Source organism: Mustela nigripes, chromosome 5, assembly GCF_022355385.1.
Source record: "Mustela nigripes isolate SB6536 chromosome 5, MUSNIG.SB6536, whole genome shotgun sequence".
Lineage (NCBI taxonomy): Eukaryota > Metazoa > Chordata > Mammalia > Carnivora > Mustelidae > Mustela > Mustela nigripes.
The window spans coordinates 127852427-127873791 of record NC_081561.1 but is presented as its reverse complement, the minus strand read 5'-3'; the positions used below and the strand labels follow the sequence as shown (position 1 = coordinate 127873791).

At 42.5% G+C, this 21365-nt stretch overlaps 1 protein-coding gene across 1 annotated transcript in view; it reads right to left on the bottom strand.

The window, feature by feature from the left end:
- Window positions 1–14751: 14751 nt before the first annotated feature.
- The window catches only part of FIG4 (FIG4 phosphoinositide 5-phosphatase), a 122087-nt gene continuing 115473 nt past the window's right edge, over window positions 14752–21365 (bottom strand). Inside the window, exon 23 of the mRNA XM_059401193.1 lies at window positions 14752–15081. Coding sequence (XP_059257176.1) covers window positions 14904–15081 — 178 coding nt within the window. The 3' untranslated portion in view covers window positions 14752–14903. The remainder of the gene's footprint in view (window positions 15082–21365) is intronic.

Sequence of the window (21365 nt, the reverse complement as noted above, 5' to 3'; positions counted from 1 at the left end):
TCCATTTCATAATATTTTTCATAATGTATTTCCCAAAGAAAGAAGTAATAATAGACTTTGGTGTCTCCTGAAGTTTCAATCAGAAAGTCTTCTCATGCTGAGGAAAGCACAGCTATTTTTTTTTTTTTTCAAAATATGTAGGCATTTTAAAATTTGAAACTGACTTCAATGTATTAGCGCACACACAGGAACTGCCTCATAAACTGGTTTCATTCAAAACCCATGGTCCTGGGTGGTCCAGTTGGTTAAGGCTTCGGCTTGGGTCAGGATCTCAGAGTCCTGGGATCGAGCCCTGCATTGGAGCAGAGAGACTGCTTCTCCCTCCCCTTCTGCCTGCTGCTCCCCTACTTGTGCTCTCTATCTCTCTGTCAAATAAATAAATAAATAAAACCTTAAAAAACAAAACAAACAAACAAAAAACCACAGTGTTGACATGTACTAAAGAGGAGAGTCAGAAAACCAGGGCAATCAAGAGCCACTCTCTTCAGAGCCCCAGGTTGCATATCACTCAGACCAGGATGCCCTGGCTCCTTCTAACAATGAGAAGTCTCTAGTCAACACTGGGCCTCAAACTACGACTTGAGATCTAGCCATTGGTACACACCTAACACCCCACCCCCAAAATAGTCATTGAACAGGAGGTAGACCCTCCCATTTGATCAGATTCTCATTGCTAAAAAGGGAATCCACAATATATAATTTTTCTTGTTTCTTTTTTTAATTTAAATTCAATTAGACAACATAGAGACATCACTACTTTCAGATGTACAATTCAGTAATTCATCTGTTGTACGTAACACCCAGGACTCATCTCATCATTTTAAATGAGCTAAGAATTTTCACATATAGGGTTTTTCTCGATGCTAGATGAACTGATCCACGACCTTAACAGAATGACTTTCTAAAATGAAATGAAATGGTCTCTTTGAAGTGTTAAATGTTCTGCCCTCCTCACTCACATATGCGACTCTAAGGCCAGCCTGCCACAGGAAGCAACTGGGTCCTGTTGACTTCCTTGAGTTCCTTCAGTTTCCGCCTGGCCCTGCCCCCACCCCCAATAAAGAGAAGCCCCGCCCTTTTTCTAATAAGCATGTCATCCCAAGGAGTTGGAACCCTGATGCTTCCTGAGGTTAAGGGCTTCTTCCATCTGTTCCCCTCTCCCAGAGCAGTTCTTGGTGGAGAGGGCCCAAGGGGCAGACTGTATCCCCAAGACCGGAAAACATCCTACCCCATCCTTCTCTGTATGCTTTAAGCTGAGGGAAAGTTTTGTGGTCATTTGCTCTGAACTTGGGGTCATTGCCCTGAACTCCTGTGGTTCTGGAAGGTGCTATGTGTCTGGTCAGAGAGGCAGTCTCCACTGTGCTTCATAGAACTGGGGCCAAGGAGGGTGGTCCCAGCTGTGTAGCATGGCTACAAAGAGATAAGGCTGTTGTGGCCCCCCAAGCACTGTGGAAACAGCAGCCGTCCTCAGGTTCTAACCCAAGGCATCTGCCCCTGTCACCATGCCAGCCTTCACAGCACAGTTGTGTAATCCAGATACAACTTGGCATCCTCTAGGACCTGTCTCAGGGTGATGCCACATTTTTTAAAGATTTTATTTATTTAGGGATACCTGCTTGGCTCAGTCATTAAGCATCTGCCTTTCACTCAGGACACAGTCTCAAGGTTTTAGGATCGAGCCCTCAGTGTGAATTCACCTTTAAAAAAGTAGTCCGAAATGGATAAAAGACCTCAACATGAGGCAGGAATCCATCAGAATCCTAGAGAGGAACATAGGCAGTGACCTCTTCGACTTCGGCCGCAGCAACTTCTTTTGAGACATGTCTCCAAAAGCAAAGAAAACAAAAGCAAAAATGAACTTTTGGGACTTCATCAAGATCAAAAGCTTCTGCACAGCAAAAGAAACAGTCAACGAAACAAACAGGCAACCCATGGAATGGGAGAAGATATTCGCAAATGATACTCCAGACAAAGGTCTAATATCAAAGATCTATAAAGAACTCCTCAAACTCAACACACACAAAACAGATAATCTCGTCAAAAAGTGGGTAGAAGACATAAACAAACACTTCTCCAAAGAAGACATACAAATGGCTAACATACACATGAAAAAAGTTCATCATCATTAGGCACCAGGGAGACTCAAATCAAAACCACATTGAGATACCACCTTACACCTGTTAGAATGGCCAAAATGGACAGGATACAACGTGTGTTGGAGGGGATGTGGAGAAAGGGGAACCCTCTTACACTGTTGGTGGGAATGTAAGTTGGTTTAGCCACCTTGGAAAACAATGTGAAGATTCCTTAAGAAATTAAAAATAAAAAAAGAAAAGAAAAAAGAAATTAAAAATAGAGTTACCCTATGACCCTGCAATTGTGCTATTGGGTATTTACCCTAAAGGTACAGATGTAGTGAAAAGAAGGACCATATGCGTCCCAATATTCATAGCAGCAATGGCCATAGTCGCCAAACTGTGGAAAGAACCAAGATGCCCTTCAACAGACGAATGGATAAAGAAGATATGGTCCATATATACAATGGAGTATTATGTCTCCATCAGAAAGGATGAATACCCAACTTTTGTATGAACATGGACGGAGCTGGAAGAGATTATGCTGAGTGAAATAAGTCAAACAGAGAGAGTCAAGTATCATGTGGTTTCACTTACTTGTGGATCATAAGGAATAACACAGAGGATATGAGAAGGAAAGGAAAAGTGAATTGGGGGAAATCAGAGGGGGAGAAGAACCATGAGAGATTGTGGACTCTGAGAAACAAACTGAGGGTTTTGGAGGGGCGGGGGTGGGAGGTTGGGTGAGCCTGGTTGTGGGTATTATAGAAGGCACATATTGCATGGAGCACTGGGTGTGGTGCATAAACAATGAATTCTGGAACACTGAAAAGAAATAAAAGGAAAAAAAAGTAGTCCAAGTATATTTTTTGTAAAATTTGTTTATATAAAAAAATACATATACAAACACACTTAAAGCCTAGTGAAATTCCTTTTCAAACTCATTTCATGACAATCCCTTTAAGACTTTTTCTCACTCTCGGTCTCAGCCTTCCTTCTCTCTACTACACCCCCCAGGGAAGACTTCTCTTGCCATTATGTGCTTCCTCGCCGGACCTCAGTGTTCATGCACACCATGTCCCCAGCGTGTGGATAATTTTCCTCCGATGTTTTTCCTAGTGAGAATCTGCCCCTCTGGGACTGGAATAAACATGCTCCGCTGTGCTATATGCACATGGATAAAGCCAACAAACCATGCCCTCCCTGCAAGGGCAGGTTGCCCTCCCATCCACTTTAGGTCACCCTTCTAGACCCATAACCTCTGTCCAGAATCCCAGTCTTGGCAGTTCTGTATGCTTCCTTTAGCAAATATTTTCTAACCCAGAAAGAAACCTGGGAGTCTTGCATGAATGAAAGAACCATTCTAGGCCCTGCTTTTCTTGGATATATACCCTTGGATATATCTTAGATATAGCCCTTTTTACACAGGAGCCCTGCTGGTAGACAGAAGTTTAATGACACCCAAAGTCTAGTGTCTGAATCAGCACCTTGTGTGTTAATACTATTGTAAGAAACTTCACTGGCATCAGCTGCTTCACCTCTCACCACCTCCCCTTGTATTTCTCATCTTTAAATTGGAATGGAACTAGCTTCTGAGCTATAGAAGATTGCCTCATCTCTCTACACTTCTCAAGCTTTCAGCAAAGTATTCCCCGGCTGTAGACTCTCAGATGGCCTGGAGTTTCCTCCTAATATTCCTGGCATTTAAAGTGCTTGTTACAGGCCAGGAATTCTTCTCAACTCTTTGAATGAAATGTCTCATGTAATCCTTATGGGAAACACAATGAGGTTCATACTATTCAAAAGTCATCCTATGCCATGTAACAGAAACAGAAAACGAGGCCCCCAGAGGTTGAATATCATACAAAGTCCTTGTTCACGAAGCACAGGACCAGGGATTTGAACCCAGGATCTCCGGCTCTAAATCCTATTCTAGGTACACTGTCTCAGAGCAGTAATCCTACCTTTTGAAAGTCATTGCTAACCTAATGGCTGGGCCAATTACATACCCTGAAATAACAGCATGCCAGCACCTCTACCTTTCTACATTGTATCAGAATTATCTCCTGGTTTTCTTCCCTGCTCAATTAGACCACAAGCTCCCCAGGACACCAATGTTACTAGGTCTTACTCATTGTTGTGGTCCCTGCATGGATACAGTCATGGGTACTTAATCAATGGTGCAGAACTCTGTTTAGCAGTGATGGTGGGAGCCATGCAGGGACACCATTCGGCTCTACCTTCGAGAATCTTTCATCCAGCTGTGAGCCATGCAGTTGGGTGGCAACCCTGAGCTGCAGGGGCAGAGTGTTGGAGCTGAGACTGTGCTCTTGGTGGACAAGCCCCCAGCCCATGCTTGGGCAGGTGACAGTACTAAGGTCTAGTCATCTCTTTTCAACATGGGGCTCCCTTATGGAGTGCTTGTTCTCTGGAGCTCCCAGTCAAGCTGGATGGGACTTCCTCATACCCTCATCACACTGGGAGGTCTCCGCCAAATCCTGCTTCTTTCTCCCTTTCCTCACATGGAGGTCAAACAAACCTTGCGATCTGAAGAAGTTTCACTGCCCGGTCTTGCTTTGTCTCCTTCAGTCTTTCACAGACTTTCCCCCCATAAACCTCTTATATGCCTAACTTGACGTCTGGTGCCCGAAGGACCTGGACTGACAGAATGACCATTTGGATGCTCTTCAGATCTCCTGCATGGGGAACATAGTTGAGGGAGGGCCTCGGCCACAATCCCTCTGGGCCCGCCATTGCAATTGTGCTGAGGCCACATTCCTCCAGGCTTACATGCTCAGTCCAGGCAGGACTGGTTATGCGGCTTGGCCGAGAACAGCTGGGACTCTAAAATATGGGATAGAAACATCTGGATGGATTCCTCTGGGAGGATACTGTCTCTGCTGACGCCCTGAACTCTCAGGGGTTGCAGAACTCTTGTAAGAAGAGTGAGCCCTTCTCTTGTGCTAGAATGTGCTGCCGAGGCCTGTCCCCAACAAGTTGACCAGGCCTATAACCAGGGTTAAATTCCAGTATAACCTGGCTGGGGAGGTGCTAGACAGGTGAGGAAGAGGAGGGCTCATACACCGCAGGAGCTCTATTGGTCAGCATGGGCCCCAGGAACCAGGATGGTGCCCTAAACTGGATTTTGATGCCTAAATCATTGTATCTACAAGAAGACTTCCTTTTCGAGGGGCTTGATCAAGAGAGCAGCATGGAAGACTGAGTAAGCAAAAACACACAGACTTGGGGACACTTTCTCAGGAACAGGACTTAGTTCCCTGGCAGGGACCCTCTAGGATGAGACTCAGTTGCTGCTGGTGTGGTTTTTAGAAGCCCAGGGAAAGTGATGCTGCATGCTGAGCCAAGTGGAAATGCTTGGCTTGCCCTGGCAGGGGTTAGAGAGAATAGGGAGTCTCAAGCAAGGGGGAACCTGGGGATGGATTTCTTATGTGAGGCCGGAAGACATAGCTTTCAGCAAGGACATCGGGAACCATCAGGAACGGGCTGGTGAGAAGGGCCTTGGCATCACCAGGAAGGGCTCTAGAGGCTTCCGCCGGCAGGCCAGGACTAGCACAGGCAAGAGAAGTGCCACAGAGCTGAGCTTGCCGATAACCAGGGGGACAAAAACCAGGGGGACCTCTGAAACCATAGAGGTCAGGTGACAGCGCTTACCTGCCAGAGCCAGGAGGCCGTGATTGCTATAATGACCAATCAAGGGAACCAGCAGCTCAGGGGCTCACCCCACATGGTGAAGGTGAGAAAGCACAATGTCCCGGCCAGGGGGCGAGGGGAGTAAATGGACATCCAGCAAGCATGCAACTTGACAAGCAGAGAAAGACTGAAGGAGCAGGAGGCTGAGGATACCCCAATAAAAAAAGGCCACAATAAAAGTAAAGGGCCACGATGCCTTGCTCAGTTCCCAGACCTGAGCAATTTCAGATGTAGTGCCCACTGACCGAGGAAGGGGCTGCGTGGGCAGAGAAAAGGACACTGCTCCACGCGGCAAGGGCCCCCATGGCTGTTGCTCTGGACCTCCCTGCACATGACCTGAGGCCATTGACTTGAGTGACTAGACCCTGGGGAGGGGGCATGACCTAGACCTATCAGTGCACCTTAGACAAGGAGGTGGTTTGACACTGATACCTGGAGAGGCAGAGTGTCACTGGGCTCCCCAGTTAGAGTGAGTGGTCACTCACAGAGACCAGGTAATAAATGGAGTCCAGCTCATTGTGGACCCACTGGGTCTGCCGTGGCCACCTCCCCTGATGTCAAGTGTGTCATTGGAACTGACGGACTTGGCAGTTGGAGTGATCTCCATGCTGATCCTTGGACTGACTGTGGGTTAGGAATTCTCCGAGTGACATTTGAAATGTCTCCCTCCCCAGGGGCCAAGGTCAGGAATCCGAAATACCATATCCCAGGGCACGAAGTGGAGATTAGTGCCACTATTAAAGAAAAGGACAGTTTCTTACAGTCCTGGATTGGTCCTAGCCTCCTGGAGCACATGAAGGGCTCTGGGTGAGTGTGAGTGTGGGACATTTCCACCGACAGCCAGGCGGACCCAGATCCAGATGAGCTCTTTCGCTGTAGCTGCCAATGTCCTGCAATTTTTTGTTTAAAAAATAAATAAACTCACCTTAATAAGCGTATAAAATGGAGATCCTTAATGCAGGCAGTAATTTGAGTGTCCTGAATAGACTATATTTTTAGAGTATTTATTATTGTTATTTTAATACAAATTTATTTAACTGCAAGTTTATATCACTTAATTTATTTTTTTTATTCACATATAATGTACTATTTGTTTCAAAGGTACAGGTCTGTGAATCATCAGTCTTACACAATTCACAGCACTCACCATAGCACATATCTTCCCCAATGTCCATCATCCCATCACTCCATCTCTCCTATCCCCTCCCCTCCAGCAACCCTCAGTTTTTTTCCTATTTTTTATTAAAAAAAAGGTCTATCTCTGAATAGACCATTTTTTTTTTAATGCAGAAGATTCTCAGAAGATGTAGAGAGACATTTAATTCTATTATCCCAAAGATTTCATAAGGAAAAGATAAAATAGATTTTTTACACAACCTTAATTAACCTAAAATGATGATTAGAAAGGTCACATACTTCCATTTATTAAATGTTTTCTGTGAACAAGCTGACCGGCGAATTTCTGTCCCTGAAGATACAGACAAAATTAAATGTTTTATTGAACTGAATTAAAGATGAGTTTATAATCAGGGAAGAGAGATTCATAAAAGCTTTTATTACATGTGATTTGCCAACATGTGGCATCTTTTCTCAAATTGATTTTTCAGAGGCATTAGACTTTATTGAGGCAATGCCAAACTTAACAAAATCGTTATCGGTATCTTTCGAAAAAACCCAAACCTTTATAATCCATCTGGAAGTGGAAAATGACATTCTAATTCTCCATGGTTCAGTGAATAGTTAGCAACAATGACAAGAAAACCCACAGTAATATAATCTCTAAAAAGCCATCAAAAGTAAACACATAAGGTGAAAATATCCATAGTTAAGAATTTTCAACTTTGCCAGTACAGTATTTAATGTTACAATGACCTAATTCGACAAAATTAGGATTCGGCATGGCTGATTCATTTGGATGTGATAAATAAAAGCAAAATCTATATTCACATAAATCTCTTTTCTCCAGAAAGACAAAGTTTATGGTCTGTACATAGCACACCCCTGCTAGTAGCAGGTAGAGGCATGCAACAGGTTGGGGAGTGGGGGTTAAAGGAAGACACACTCAACTCTCTCGGATGGCTTTGAAAGTGGGAATGAATGAACATGGTTTTAATGGGTTAGACACTCCAAGACAAGAGGATGATTCAAGCCTCATGCTGGTCCTGAGCCTCCACAGCATATACTGAGTGCCAGCCAGAGGGGTTCTGGGCTGGGAGATGCAGAGAAGGGTGGTTTGGCTCTGTCTCCCAGTGCTCAGTCTTCTTGGGGAGATAGACACCTAACTCGCTCGACAGAACAGTGTGGTATGTACTATAAGAAGCCGGGATGCTGTGAATACTCAAGGAGAATGTGACCTATTGAGGCGCTCTCCTCAAGCCCATCAGTGGGTCCCACCTGGCCCAAAGTTGATACTCAAACCCTGTTAATCCCTTAGCATATTAGTCCTCAAAACATGGCTCACAGATGCATGGGAGTTCTTCAGACTCGTTCAGGGAGTCAGCTAGGTCAAACTATTTTCATAACGATACTAGATACTATTTGCTTTACTTTCCATGTTGACATTGGCACTGAGGGTACAAAAGCAATGTGGAGAAAACTGTTGGAATGTGAGTGTGAATCAAGGCAGGGATACACGGTTGTGCCCTGTGCCTCGCTCACTGCCTTCGGAGAACAGCCAGCTTCACTTCTCTAAAAAACAATCTGAGGGGTTTGAATTGGTGGAGGGGGGAGAGGTTGGGGTACCAGGTGGTGGGTGTTATAGAGGGCACGGATTGCATGGAGCACCGGATGTGGTGAAAAAATAATGAATACTGTTATGCCAAAATTAAATAAAAAATAAATTAAAAAAAAAAGAGAATGTCCCTGAAGAAGCAGTAAAAATTACTTTTATGAAATCCCCACAATTGGGTATGGTCTTCTGAAATACTGTGTGATGATAGGGAGGGGATCCTAAGTGTTTTGGCTGCATACCCAAGTAGAGTGTCTGCCTTTGAGGAATGTTGCAATTGTTTGAGTTGTGAGCTGAATTAGCCTCTCTTCCAAGGAAGACCATTTTTACTTGAGAGAAGGACTGTCAGACAAGCTATAGTTATCAGGTTTGGGTATTTGGCAGCCTCTTTTCTTGAAAATGAATCAAATCAGCCTGTCATTATATAGAAAACTGGCTATATTTGTTGCCAATGATAACATTTGAGCTTTCAAGCAAACATTAGGATTTTGGAAATTCTATGTACTTGGCAGCTTCTCGGTGCTGAAGTTGGCGATACATGAACATGCCAACATTTGCAAGATCTGTCTATCTTAGTGAACAAGTATTTTCTAAATGACCAATGTGTGATGTTACAAAATCAAGCTTGGGTAAAAGATCTAAGTATAAGCTATACCAATTTTAATGTCACAGACTATGCAAAGTTCATTGATATAGTTTTGGATTTCACCATGCAGCGAAACTTTAAGGAACTACCACTTACTGGGTTTTGGTATTGTAAGAAAAATTATCCACAATAATCTAAAAGAATTATTATTAAAATGTTCCTCCATTTCTCAACTTCATATCTGTGAAAATTGATTTTCTTCACATGTTTTAACCAAAACAACATAATAAAACAGACTGAATGCAGGAGGTATGAGAACCCAGCTGTCTTCCATTAACCCAAGCCAGACGTTAAAAAGATTGGAAAATATGAACTAATGCCAATTTTCATTAAATTTTTTTTGAAAAAGTTACTTTTCATTAGAAAATGTTATTTCTGTCGACATGGGATGGGTTTATTATTATTTTTTGTTTTGAAAAGGTTCTTTTTCATTAAAAATATGCTGTTAAGGTGGGATGGTTTTATTATTGCTATTTTTAATGAATTAATAAATATTTAAGAGTTATTAGTTTCTGGGGTGCCTGGGTGGTACGGTTGATGAAGCATCTGACTCTTGGTTTTAACTCAGGTTGTGATCTCAGGGTGCTGCGATCAAGCCCTAGGTCAGGCTCTACATTCAGGGTGGAGTCTGCGTGAGTTTCTCTCTCCCTCTCTCTCGCTAAAATAAATAAATAAATCGTAAAAAGAAAAAAAAAAGAGTTTTCAGTTTCTGAATGTGGCCAATACTGATAACTGAGATTCATATAAACAAAAGCTCTTTGGAGGTCTTCAATAATTTTAAAAATTGTAATGGGGTTCTGAGAGCAAAAAGTTTGAGAACCACTGCATTAGCCCATTCAGGTCCTCCACGATCTCACCTGACCTAGCTTTCCAACTTTTTTCCTGACCTTTTTCTTCCCACCACCTTCCTCACCACCATCTCTCTGCCCAGCAATGCCAAATAACTTTCTGGCCCCCCAAATAGGCAGCCCTCTTTCTTCTTCTTTTGAATGCCTTCTCTACTATCCCTCTCCCTCCTTGTCAGGTTTCTATTCATTCTCTTAAAATCAAGCTCAGTAAAAATTTCCCTCATTACCCTGTAGAGCTAGCCATACCCTCCTCAGGCCCCCAGCGGCTTTGTGCTGAGCAGTGATCTTGAGAAACCATTGTGTGTGAGATTGTTTACACATCTGTCTTTCCCTCTATGCTGTGGGCTCCTTGGGGCAAGGAACAGTTTTTTTTTTTTCTTCACCCTTAACTCATTAAACTCCAGCAGCTAGCCTGGCTCCAAGCACACTGCTGGTACTCAGCAAATTCCAGAAGAAAAGTGGCAGAGGAGAGGACTTTCATCTCACTCTCCTGCCCTGCCCTGACTCTGGGGCAGAGGGAGGGATGGTAGCAGGAGGTGTGGCGAGGCACTCCTCAGAAGAGGGACTGTGTCGCACACACTCGAACCCTAGCTGCCCAGCACACACACACACACCTTCTTCCTTCCTCCATGTACTTCCAGAAATGTCTTCTAACCAAAGCCAGAGAGTTCCACGCACAGATTTGTCTGCACTCCCTCCCCAGAGGAAATCCTCCAGAATCCTATCTTGAGTCACGAAAGATGACGCCGTGACAGCCCTCTTCCCTGACTGCCAGAATTTGGGGATGCATCTGTCTTAGCCATTCTGCCACCCTGGGACGAGATGGTCAATTTTATCATCAACCCAATCATCTCTAAAGTACAATGATGGAGGGAGGAAGAGAGAGACAAGGGAAGAGAAGAAAACTCTGTATTCAAATTATAATTCTCGGTGTAAAAGGAAAAAAATGATGCTTATTCGGGGACAGCTGGAATGATTTACCTTTCAGCAGCAATGAAAACGCAGATGGTGGCACTTTCCTTGTCTCTGCAATTAACCTTGGGGCAATAGGATTTGTGATCCTCTTCTGTCAAGCCATGTTTCTCTTTGATCAGCATCTTGGCCACTGCCTGGTTTAGCAAATCTCATTTCCCATTCCTTTTTCCCCCTCTATAAACGGATATAAAGTGGTTTAGTTTTGTGATTTTCTTTATGAAAAGCCTTCTTCAATTATGGAGGCTCTAGTTTTTACTTCCCAGTTGGATGGCCATCACGTTGGGAGTCCACTCAGATGAAGGTCCTGAAGAAATAAACTATTTTGTGTGTGGGTACCAGGAGTTAAACAGTAGCTCAATGTTCTTTATTAGTAAATGGCCCTCCAGCTTCTGAAAATGAAAAGGGGACTCGAGAGCCTATTGAGGAAAGCTGCTCGTGTGCACGTAGATAGAGAAGCCTGACCTCTGCTAGGAGCACGTCAGAACACGTGCAGTTTCCAGAGTCATCTATCACCTCTTCCAAAGGGAGCGAATTAAGTCTCAATAAGGAAGTAAAATAGATCATTTTCCCTTCAATGCAGGATTCATTTAACTATCACAATCATCCGTTGCTCTGTTGTTTGTCAGGCAGGAGAGATTCTGAGAGGTGGTACAGGTCTCAGCAGAACAAATACAGAATGCCAGGGGGCAAACCAGAAAAAGGGAATGCATCTTGAAACTGATTACAAAAGAGGAAAATGTGATTTGCAAGAAAAGGTAATCTAGGCCAGCTTTGCCTTCTCTGGCTATTCTAAGCAATTTACCCTAACCAGCCAGCCCCAACGGCACACGTGAGGACAACAGTGAGACAGGTCATTTCCCAAGAGGAGAAAACACTTCTGGACTCGGCAGCTGGTAAATTCTAGGAAGGAGAAAACTCATGAATTGGGAAAATAAAGCTTTATTGTGAAACATATAATAAAATACAGAATGATTTTTGAACTCTCTACCTGCAGAAACCCAACGAAGTTGGGAATCTCATCTTCAAGCGACAACTGATTTATTCACATGGAAGAATCCAATTGATTTAAATTCTGACAGGAATTGTTTTCCTGTGGAGAAATGGAATTCACATAAAACAATTTCAGTTTGGATCCACAACATCTAAAACTCCTCTGAGTTTAATGTTAACAGTCATACAGATTTTGCCTCATGACCGCAGAACAATTTTGCATGTCCAGTCATTTGTGCCGTGGATGCTTCCAGCCTTCTCTACAGCATGGCAGCCGTGAGTGAGCGGGAAAAACTCATACCAAAGCATCTCTCGGTTTCCCAAAATAAGACCTAGCTTCTTCTGGTGTGTAGATTTATATCAAGCGGCTTTAAGAAAGCACGTCCCCGCACCATCTCACACATACACACGCCTAAGAAGTTCACACTCAATTGTGACGTGTATGTTTTTACTTTGTTCTCAGGTATAACATGGTCAACAGAATTTATTTCATAGAATGTCCTCATTGTTTGCTGATACTTCAGTTTTTGATCTACTGTGTTTCACGGTTCATTCGTATTGCTTGATCTAAATTAAAATGAACAATGCCAAAGTGATGTAGGAAGGCTTCTCTGTTTTAGGTGACAGTGGCATGGTGACAGTGCAGATGTGGTCTTGCTCTGAGATGATGCTCGGCACCAGGTAAGGAAGTGGTGGCAAGCACGCATTATCGATGATCTTATCGAGCGAACATTTAGTGAATGTTTGCTATGCGACAGACACCATTCCGGATGATTGATAGGTGTTTTCTCATTTCTTTCAACCACCCTCTATACTAGATGAGAAAATTGAGGCTTTGAGATTACTTGTAAGTGACAAGGGTCTCAGCTCATGCTCTTAATCAGTACAGGTTTCTTCTCTTTGGGTCTAAAAATTAGAGCAGCCTTCTATACTCTCTTTTTAGTGTTTTCATAGATACATTCACTTCATTTACATGCTCCTTGAGGTAAATAAGCTCTTTTAAGAGATTAAATGTTATATCTACTTTGGTATCAATTTGTACTTCCCTGTACAGCTAAAAAGGAAGTAATCTGAATTAATGACAAAATTAATAGTTCAGCTACCATCTTTGTTATGTCAAAACAACGTTCATTTGTCATGTTGAAAATGGCGTTAATCATGTTTAAGCCACTGCCTTCTACTGCGAACACTGCACCACCATCACCAACCACCACCACTGCACATGGAAACTACCCATTCTCTTAGTGTCACTTATGTGCCAGGAATCATGGCTACATGTTTCACATACATTCCCTCTAAATTTCACAACACACCAAAGGAAGTATTGTGAGCCTTCCTTCACAGCTGAAGAAGGTTATGAAAGAAGACCTACATTCTAGATCTTCACAAAGACTTCATTCTTGTCATAAGGAGATAGATCTCCCAAAAGACATGTTAAAAATCAATTTTAAACTGAAGATCTGGGTTTGAGCTATAACTCGACACTATCCCAGCAATCTGAGATGATTTTTTGACTTGGAAAGACTCGAGAGAGATCCCACATGTAGTAGAGCAAGCTACCGTGGTAGGTAACAAGACCACGCCAACACAAATTTTCTCTCACCTGTTGTCATTCTCTAATTCTGGTTTTATGAATGATATCAGTAAAAAAAAGGTCTGCTAATTAGGGGCTTTTAATGTGCAGTGGAGAACCTTCCACAGACTTCCAGCTTCTCAGGGTTGGAGACCCGCTAAAGGTCATTTAGATAGTCAGTTTTCCTTCTCCCATTAGACAGCTTGGTTTTCTTCTCTATTTTATTTATGAGGAGGGAGAATTGAGACGACTTATTAAAAAAAAAAAAAAGCACAGGCCTAATGAGATCACATCATTTGTGTCCAACTTTCAGGAAAGGCAGGAAGTTGTCCCTGTTATGTGTGACTCTACAGTGAGCAAACCAAGTACATGACGAGTCAACCCTGACCAGACACCAGACGTCAAATCAGGTAACACAACTGAACACCACAGAAGTTCTGCAGGGTAACACATTTTTAATGTTTTATTTTGATTGATAAAAATTGTAAGAATTTATTTTGATAGAAAAATTGTAAGAATTGTTTAAAAAAAAGTCCATTTACCCTTCCCCAGATCCACTGATTAATATTTTGCCCCATTTGTTCTTTCTTCCTGAACCACTAGAGAGCACTTTGTTGACATCTTGTCCCTTTATTCATAAATACTTCAGCATTTATTTCCCAAGAACAAGAGTTTTCAAAATAATGCTTTTTTAAAATCAAATCACAAAGTTAACATAAAATCAGAATAAATTTTAAAAAAATACATTGACTGCAAAGAAAAATACTCTGACTTCATTTTGCACAAAAAGAGGAGCTTTTTGGCCGGTTTTGCTTACTGTGATACTCCTCTAGACTCTACCATAGTACCTGTGTACACAGCAGGTGCTCAACAAATCCCTGCTAATTTCTTAATTGTGCTGTGATATTATATTGACTGCATTTTTAAAAAGATTCTATTTATTTTAAAGAGAGACAGAGAGAGATTGCAAGCAGGGGGAGGGGCAGAGAGAGAGAGAGAGAGAGAGAGACAGGAGAATCTCAGGCAGCCTCTGCAGTGAGCATTGAGCCCAACCATGGGGCTCAATCTCACGACCCCAAGATCATGACCTGAGCTAAAATCAAGAGTCGGTTGCCCAGGTGACTGAGCCACCCAGGAGTCCCTGTTGACTGCATTTCTAAAAAAAAGTATTTCTAAAGAAAAGCAAAGGCAATAACAGCAATATATCCAATCATTTCTTTATTTCCCATCATTTATAGTTGCCCAGTTACAAAAAGGAAAAACTTTCAGAGGTAAAGGACTCCTAGGAAATTAACTCTCTAGGATGAGACAAAACAGATTACAATGTGAGCCAACTGATGGGTGGGACCTGCTCTCTTCACAGGTAGCGGTTCCTGATGTATTCTCGGTACATGGCGGTGTCTTCTTTGCCAAGGGGCTGCATGATCCCTTGACTGGCCTGGATGTGGGCTTGGAAGATCTCTGTAGATCTTCTGTCTACTCGCGGAGGCTGAACTTCATAGATGTTGTCTTGTGAGAAAGCTGAGATAGGTGTTCTACAAAAGAGAAGGGAAGACAAGGCTACGTTAAAGAGAATAAAGTGAAGGACCCACAAGGGAGCTATGGTCTCAAAGCATTCAAGAGCTGCCGACCTTGACGACCATGCGGACTTAACAGTAATAAGTAGTGGTAGTGACCTCCCCTGTGTATCTCCTAAGCTGGCTTCCTCTCCTGCCCACAGGACAGAGCTGACCCACCAACTGTGCAGGGAATCTTCCCTGAAGCACAGGCTAAGCAGGCACCCCTCCTCTGTTCCTGCAGCCCCAGGCACACCTATGTCTGTGCACCCATATGCCTCCCCCACACGACCAGAGTAACTTTAGGTGGGGGCTGTACATTTTCTGCTCCTTGATACATCATAGAAACTCAGTGTTTTTTTTTTTTTTTGGTATATTAATTTTGTATCCTGCCACTTTACTGAATTCGTTTATTAGTTCTAACAATTACAGTTTTTAAAAGGAAGATTTACAAGGAATCCATGAAGTAAGGGATATGAATTCCTTCCTCACATAGAGAAGAAGAGCAGATGAGTTTGTATGTATAAAGGGCTCCCTTAGCATAATGCTTGGCACAATGTAAGTGCTCAGTAAATGTCAACTATGATTAATAATTACAGGTGCGTAATTCTTTATCTGCAATTCTGAAATCCTAAAAGCTTTAATGACCAAATGTTACTTGGATGGTAAAACGTGACCCAGCTGAAATTCATTTGGTGGCGTATCCTAACCTGAACCAACAATACTCATTCCACTTCGTGTGAATATTAATGTGTTTCATTATCAGACAAGTCCTCAGATCACACTGGGGATGTACCATCCTGTTATGCTAACACCCCAAAACTGTGAATTCTGAAACACATCTGGCCTCAGGCTTTTGCTGAGAGACTGTAGATCTGTAAGACCCAGCTTCTTTCCTTTCTGGGGTATTGAAAAGCACCCAAGAATCTCTTTACTCAAAAATACGCCCCTATTCCCAACCACCCAGCCTAACTTCATGTGTGGAATTTCCTTCTACCCACTGAAGAAGGTGCTGTCTCCACAAGGGCCTTGTCAAAATGCAGTTTGGTGTCTGACACAACCTTAAGTCACTGAAGACGGAGCACCTACTAGTTATTGCATCCTTAGTGACAGCAGGCCCTCAAGGGATGAGTCAGTCAGCCAAGTCAGGTGTGATGCAGAGTGAGCATGTGTGCAGAGTGTGAATGGAGGGTCAAGAAGGGTCCACTGATGGGGAAGACAGTCCACAAAAAATGGTGCCATGAGGGACTGGTGTACAATGACAATACACTATCATGTACCCCAGGGCTGGCCCTCTGAGGTGGGGGGCACTTCCTACACCAGAGCATCCTGCCCATCAGGAAGGCATCCTGGATGCCTGGCGGTTTGCTCAGCTGGGGTCCCTGCAGCTGGGGGAGTTGCTCTGCTGGCAGGAGCAGAATTGGGCCTCAGCCCCAGCTAGGTCTGGACTTGGGATGTCAACACTTCAAAAGACAACAGGAAGTGCAGACATACAGTAGAAGACAGGAGTTGTACAGTAATGCCCCACCCTCTTAGGACACATTACCATCAAATGGGGGGTCTTCTAACCCAGAAAACAGTGTGCTTTGTCTTTCCCTGGAATGCTAACACATCCTGCCATTGCTGGAGATGTATCAAATTCCATGAAAATAAAATAGAACTGGAGGTGGAACATTCTTTCTGGAAACCAGCCTCAATTGTTTTCACCTCAGGAGAATACATTTCAACTCAAATCTGGTATCTAGTTTGTGAAATACTCCTATATTTTTTTAAAGATTTTATTTATTTATTTGACACAGAGAGATGACAAGCAGGCAGAGAGGCAGGCAGAGAGAGAGGAGGAAGCAGGCTCCCTGCTGAGCAGAGAGCCCGATGCGGGGCTCGATCCCAGGACCCCGAGATCACGACCCGAGCGGAAGGCAGCGGTTTAACCCACTGAGCCACCCAGGTGTCCCAATACTCCTATTTTTTAAAGCACTTAAATAATTTCACACAATATTAGAATGTGACCTTTAAGTAAATAAAAACCAAAGGAAAATGATTTACTCAAATTAAAAAAAAAAAAAAATGAAGGTAAAAGACATCCTGAAACGTCTGAACCTCAATCTGGCCTCCAGCCTAGCGGCAGAGCTTTCTTCAAAACACAGAAGTGACAGTTATTTTGATGTCTGTGGAGAACACACTGTAATGGTGAACAATTAGGATGATTAATAATACGAACTCTTCTCCTCAATATTCCCTCACAAAAACATAGCAACTCTCCAGTCATTCACATAATTCACATTGAAATGCTAGAATTCTTTAATGGTAGCTAATATTCAGGAGCAAACCTTTTTCACCTGAACCTTTGAAATGAAGACTCCATTAGGGTTTTTAGAGATTGTCATCAAAGTACCAGTCACAGACAGCAACTATGCCTGAACCACACCATCTACACCTGTCTATTGTCTTCCCCTTCTCAAATCTCTTTTACGTATATGATCTTACTTAATTTTCACACTCATCCTGGAAGAAGGAAGCATAGGGATTAGACCCTCCATGTCACAGAGGAGAGAGATATTTTAAGTCAATCTAAAAATGGGGCTAATGGTTTCTGTCCTGTCTTTGAAGCCAAACCTCTCTGCCCAGAACTGTCTGCGCATTAGTGACCTCTCTGGCCGAAATCACACCAGACATTTGATAGATGTAGGAAGATACCGTCTGGGTACTCAACCTTCAGGGGTTTAGAAAGAGGAAATGCCAAGTGACCAAGGCATTGTCTGACCCTTCAGAGGCCTCGGCTGACTATGTGGAATATCATGGCGGCTGGGCACAAGCCTGTGGATGTGGGGCCGGGGCAACCTCGGATGGGGCCAGAGATCAGCCACTTTCACCCAGGGCCTTTGCTTTCCGACCAGTAAAGCAACCAGGAGTCCTCACCCTACTTCTTGGTTAACTGCCTCACGGCCACGTGGAAGCATGGAGGCCATTACCACACTCAATATGAAAAGCCAGACATCAGCCTGAAATGACATCCGGCTGACTGGAAGCTGGGTTTAGGGTTCCAGCACCACCTCACTACGGTTTCAAAACAACACAGGGAGTCAGAAAATGCATCAACCATCCCCCTTGTCCTTTCTATTCTTCTAGATTCAAAGTCTATGTTAAATAACAAAGTTGTAGGGGCGCCTGGGTGGCTCAGTGGGTTAAGCCGCTGCCTTCGGCTCAGGTCATGATCTCAGAGTCCTGGGATCGAGTCCCACATCGGGCTCTCTGCTCAGCAGGGTGCCTGCTTCCTCCTCTCTCTCTGCCTGCCTCTCTGCCTACTTGTGATCTCTCTCTGTCAAATAAATAAATAAAATCTTTAAAAAAAAAAAATAACAAAGTTGTAATATTAGAATGCTTATTATTGGATTGGGGCCAGAAAGACACTTCAGAGATACCCAATATCATTGGCATAATCAGAAAAATGAGGAGGAAGAAACCGATTCACAGAGAAAGTTTTGTTTCTTTGTTTTACTCAGTTGTCAAGAACCCAGTGACAATGAGCTCCCCATGGTGTTAAGGCAGTGGCTCTCCAAGTGTGGTTCCCAGACCAGGAGCATCAGCATCACCAGAGAACTTGTTAGAAATATAAATTCTCAGGCCCTACTCCAGACCCACTGAAATGGTTAGCAAGGCCCGTGCTTCTGACACTTGCTTAAGTTTGAGACTCTTTGGTCTAAGAAGACCAAAATGTATCTAAATGCTAAAGAGATCTTATTTGTGGTCAGTCAGCAGCATGACTTGGAAACAACTCTCTTTTCCAATGATATACTACCCTAACCCTCCATCAAGAATCATAATTCGACATTTAATTGCAAATATACTAGACATCACACATTTCCTCAGGAAGAGATAGATCTGATTTCTGCAGGAGCTTACACATTTCCAAGGTGGGAAAGAAATACAAAAACATCCAAGACCCTCACAGGGGGGTGCTGGTCAGCACCTTGTCTATGGGGGTATCGGAGAGAGATAGGTAACCCAGTAATGCTTTCAATACTACATGGAACAGTCTTTATTGGCTTCCATGGCATCTGTTTCTAGACAAAAAAGACCAGTATTTAAACACTAAATGAGGTGGAAATTGTGAAACTACTTTCTTTTCCTCATTCTAGTCGAGAAATCTGGCTTATTACTGCACTTTCATGGTGGAAAAAATGGTTGCACTTTTCTCTCCTGACCATCAACAGAGGGAGTTTTGTTTTCAACTTCTCCTCACAGCCCCCAAAGGGATAAGACCTCCTTCTCCTAGTTCAAGTAGTTGCCAGTAGTATTTCTGGACATAAAAGATTATAATTACAAATGTGTGGGCTCATTTCTTTTTATCTATGGAACCTAGTTCCATCTTCAAAGAAGAGCTCTGTATTTCCCCTCAAGGAATGTTATGGTCTTATTTAAAATAATATATGTGCAAGTTCATTTACGGGCTGCTTAACCCAGACTGCCTAGTGTGCTCAAACACCAGGGACCAATGTCACTTGGCCTCCGCTGCAGTTCCCGCTCACAGAAGAGAAACACCTCAGGCAGAAATTCAGAAGACACACCACATGTTTTTAAAGAACATACTTATTGATGCCCTTTTATGCTCTTTCTTGGAAGTGGTATTACTCGCTTGGTTATAATATGATCATGTCTGATAATAATCCTATCTTACAAGGAAATATTTAATCGGTCAGACTGAAATGTCTTCTTAATTTAGTTATGTCCCAGTAATTTGTGGCTGGTGACATAAAAATGGGACCATATTTGTATAATTTCAACAATACTATATACGTGATACTTGTGCATTTGTTAAAATCTTCTCTTTTTCCCAGGATTAGCATTTTGGTATACATCAGACTCCATTTGGCACTTCCAGAAATTTCTGTGATGGTTCTGGTCACAGAATCTCTTTCCCGTCTGTTGCTATCCCAAACTCCCAGTTTCCTGTTTCTTTCACAGAATCAACTAAATGATTCTTTGTTGGTCATAACTGATCATTAGGTCATTGCTTTCATTATTTCCTCTGCTTTCCGAGAGAAACTATTACAAGGGCAGGTTCAAATTGCTCAGGTGCTCTGGTCTCAGTGGAGTAAAACCTTAGCAAATGCCTTAAAATCACCAGTCCTTGATTATTAGTCTATTTGTCTTTCTGCAGGTCTTATAATTACTTTTAGAAAATAATAGAAATAATATTAGATTACCAATATTAATAATATTAAATTATTTAAATATTATTATTAAATAACATTAAAGTAAATAGAAATAGAAAATAATAGAATAGAAAAAATATTTAGAAAATAATTTCTAAAAAATTAGAAAAATGTGGCTTTTAAAACGCATTTGTCCAATATGGTGGCCATTAGCCACATGTGGTTATTTAAATATAATTAAAATTAAATGAAATTTAAAATTAGTTCCTCAGTAGCATGGGTCCCATTTCAAGTGTCTGTGAGCCACACACAGCAAATGATCGCTGTTGGACACAGTACAGATATAGAATATTTCCATCATCACAGAAAGATCTGTGGGATGGAATGTTTTCAAACCTCTTCCCTATTATTTTTTCCTCACAAATTCTGGCCAATTTTAGGTCTCTCTAAGATCATTACCCTAATATATTTTTGTAGGGTATTTATCACTCTCTGATCTTTTATTTATGTGTTTATATACTTACTAGGAATATGAATACCATTTTGATCACCTCTTTATCTCCAATGGCCAGAAGAGCACCTGGTATATGGTAAGTGCTCAAAATTATTCATTGAATGAATGAATGACATCTGGTTAAGGAATATTGGGTTTCTAAATTCAGAACCTGAATTTAGTGTGATTTGGATTACTTAAGATGATAGGGTAGCTAGGGTTTCCCATCAGAAGCTTTCTCTTCAGTTCCTTTCTTCAGATAATCCATAAGTGGACAAGGAAACTGACGGCAAGCCGAGTGCCTTCTATCAGGATAAAACCATCAGAGTTGCTCAAAAAACAATGGTGAGGCAGAAGCAGTGGGTCCTTTTCCTCGAGAGGTGAGAAAACAGCAACTCATGCAGATTAACAAAGTTACTACATGGGCTGAAATCAAGAAGAATGTGTCAATCTTCAAATCACCTCTAATACAACAAAAAGCAAAATATACCCTTCTATTCTGGGGTTCAAGAAAGCAGGCACATACCTGTCGTGCCAATTTCAACACCAGAAATATGGGTAAGCTGCCTTGCCCCTCTAGGATACTTCCACATGTCTTCGGGTTTATACATGTG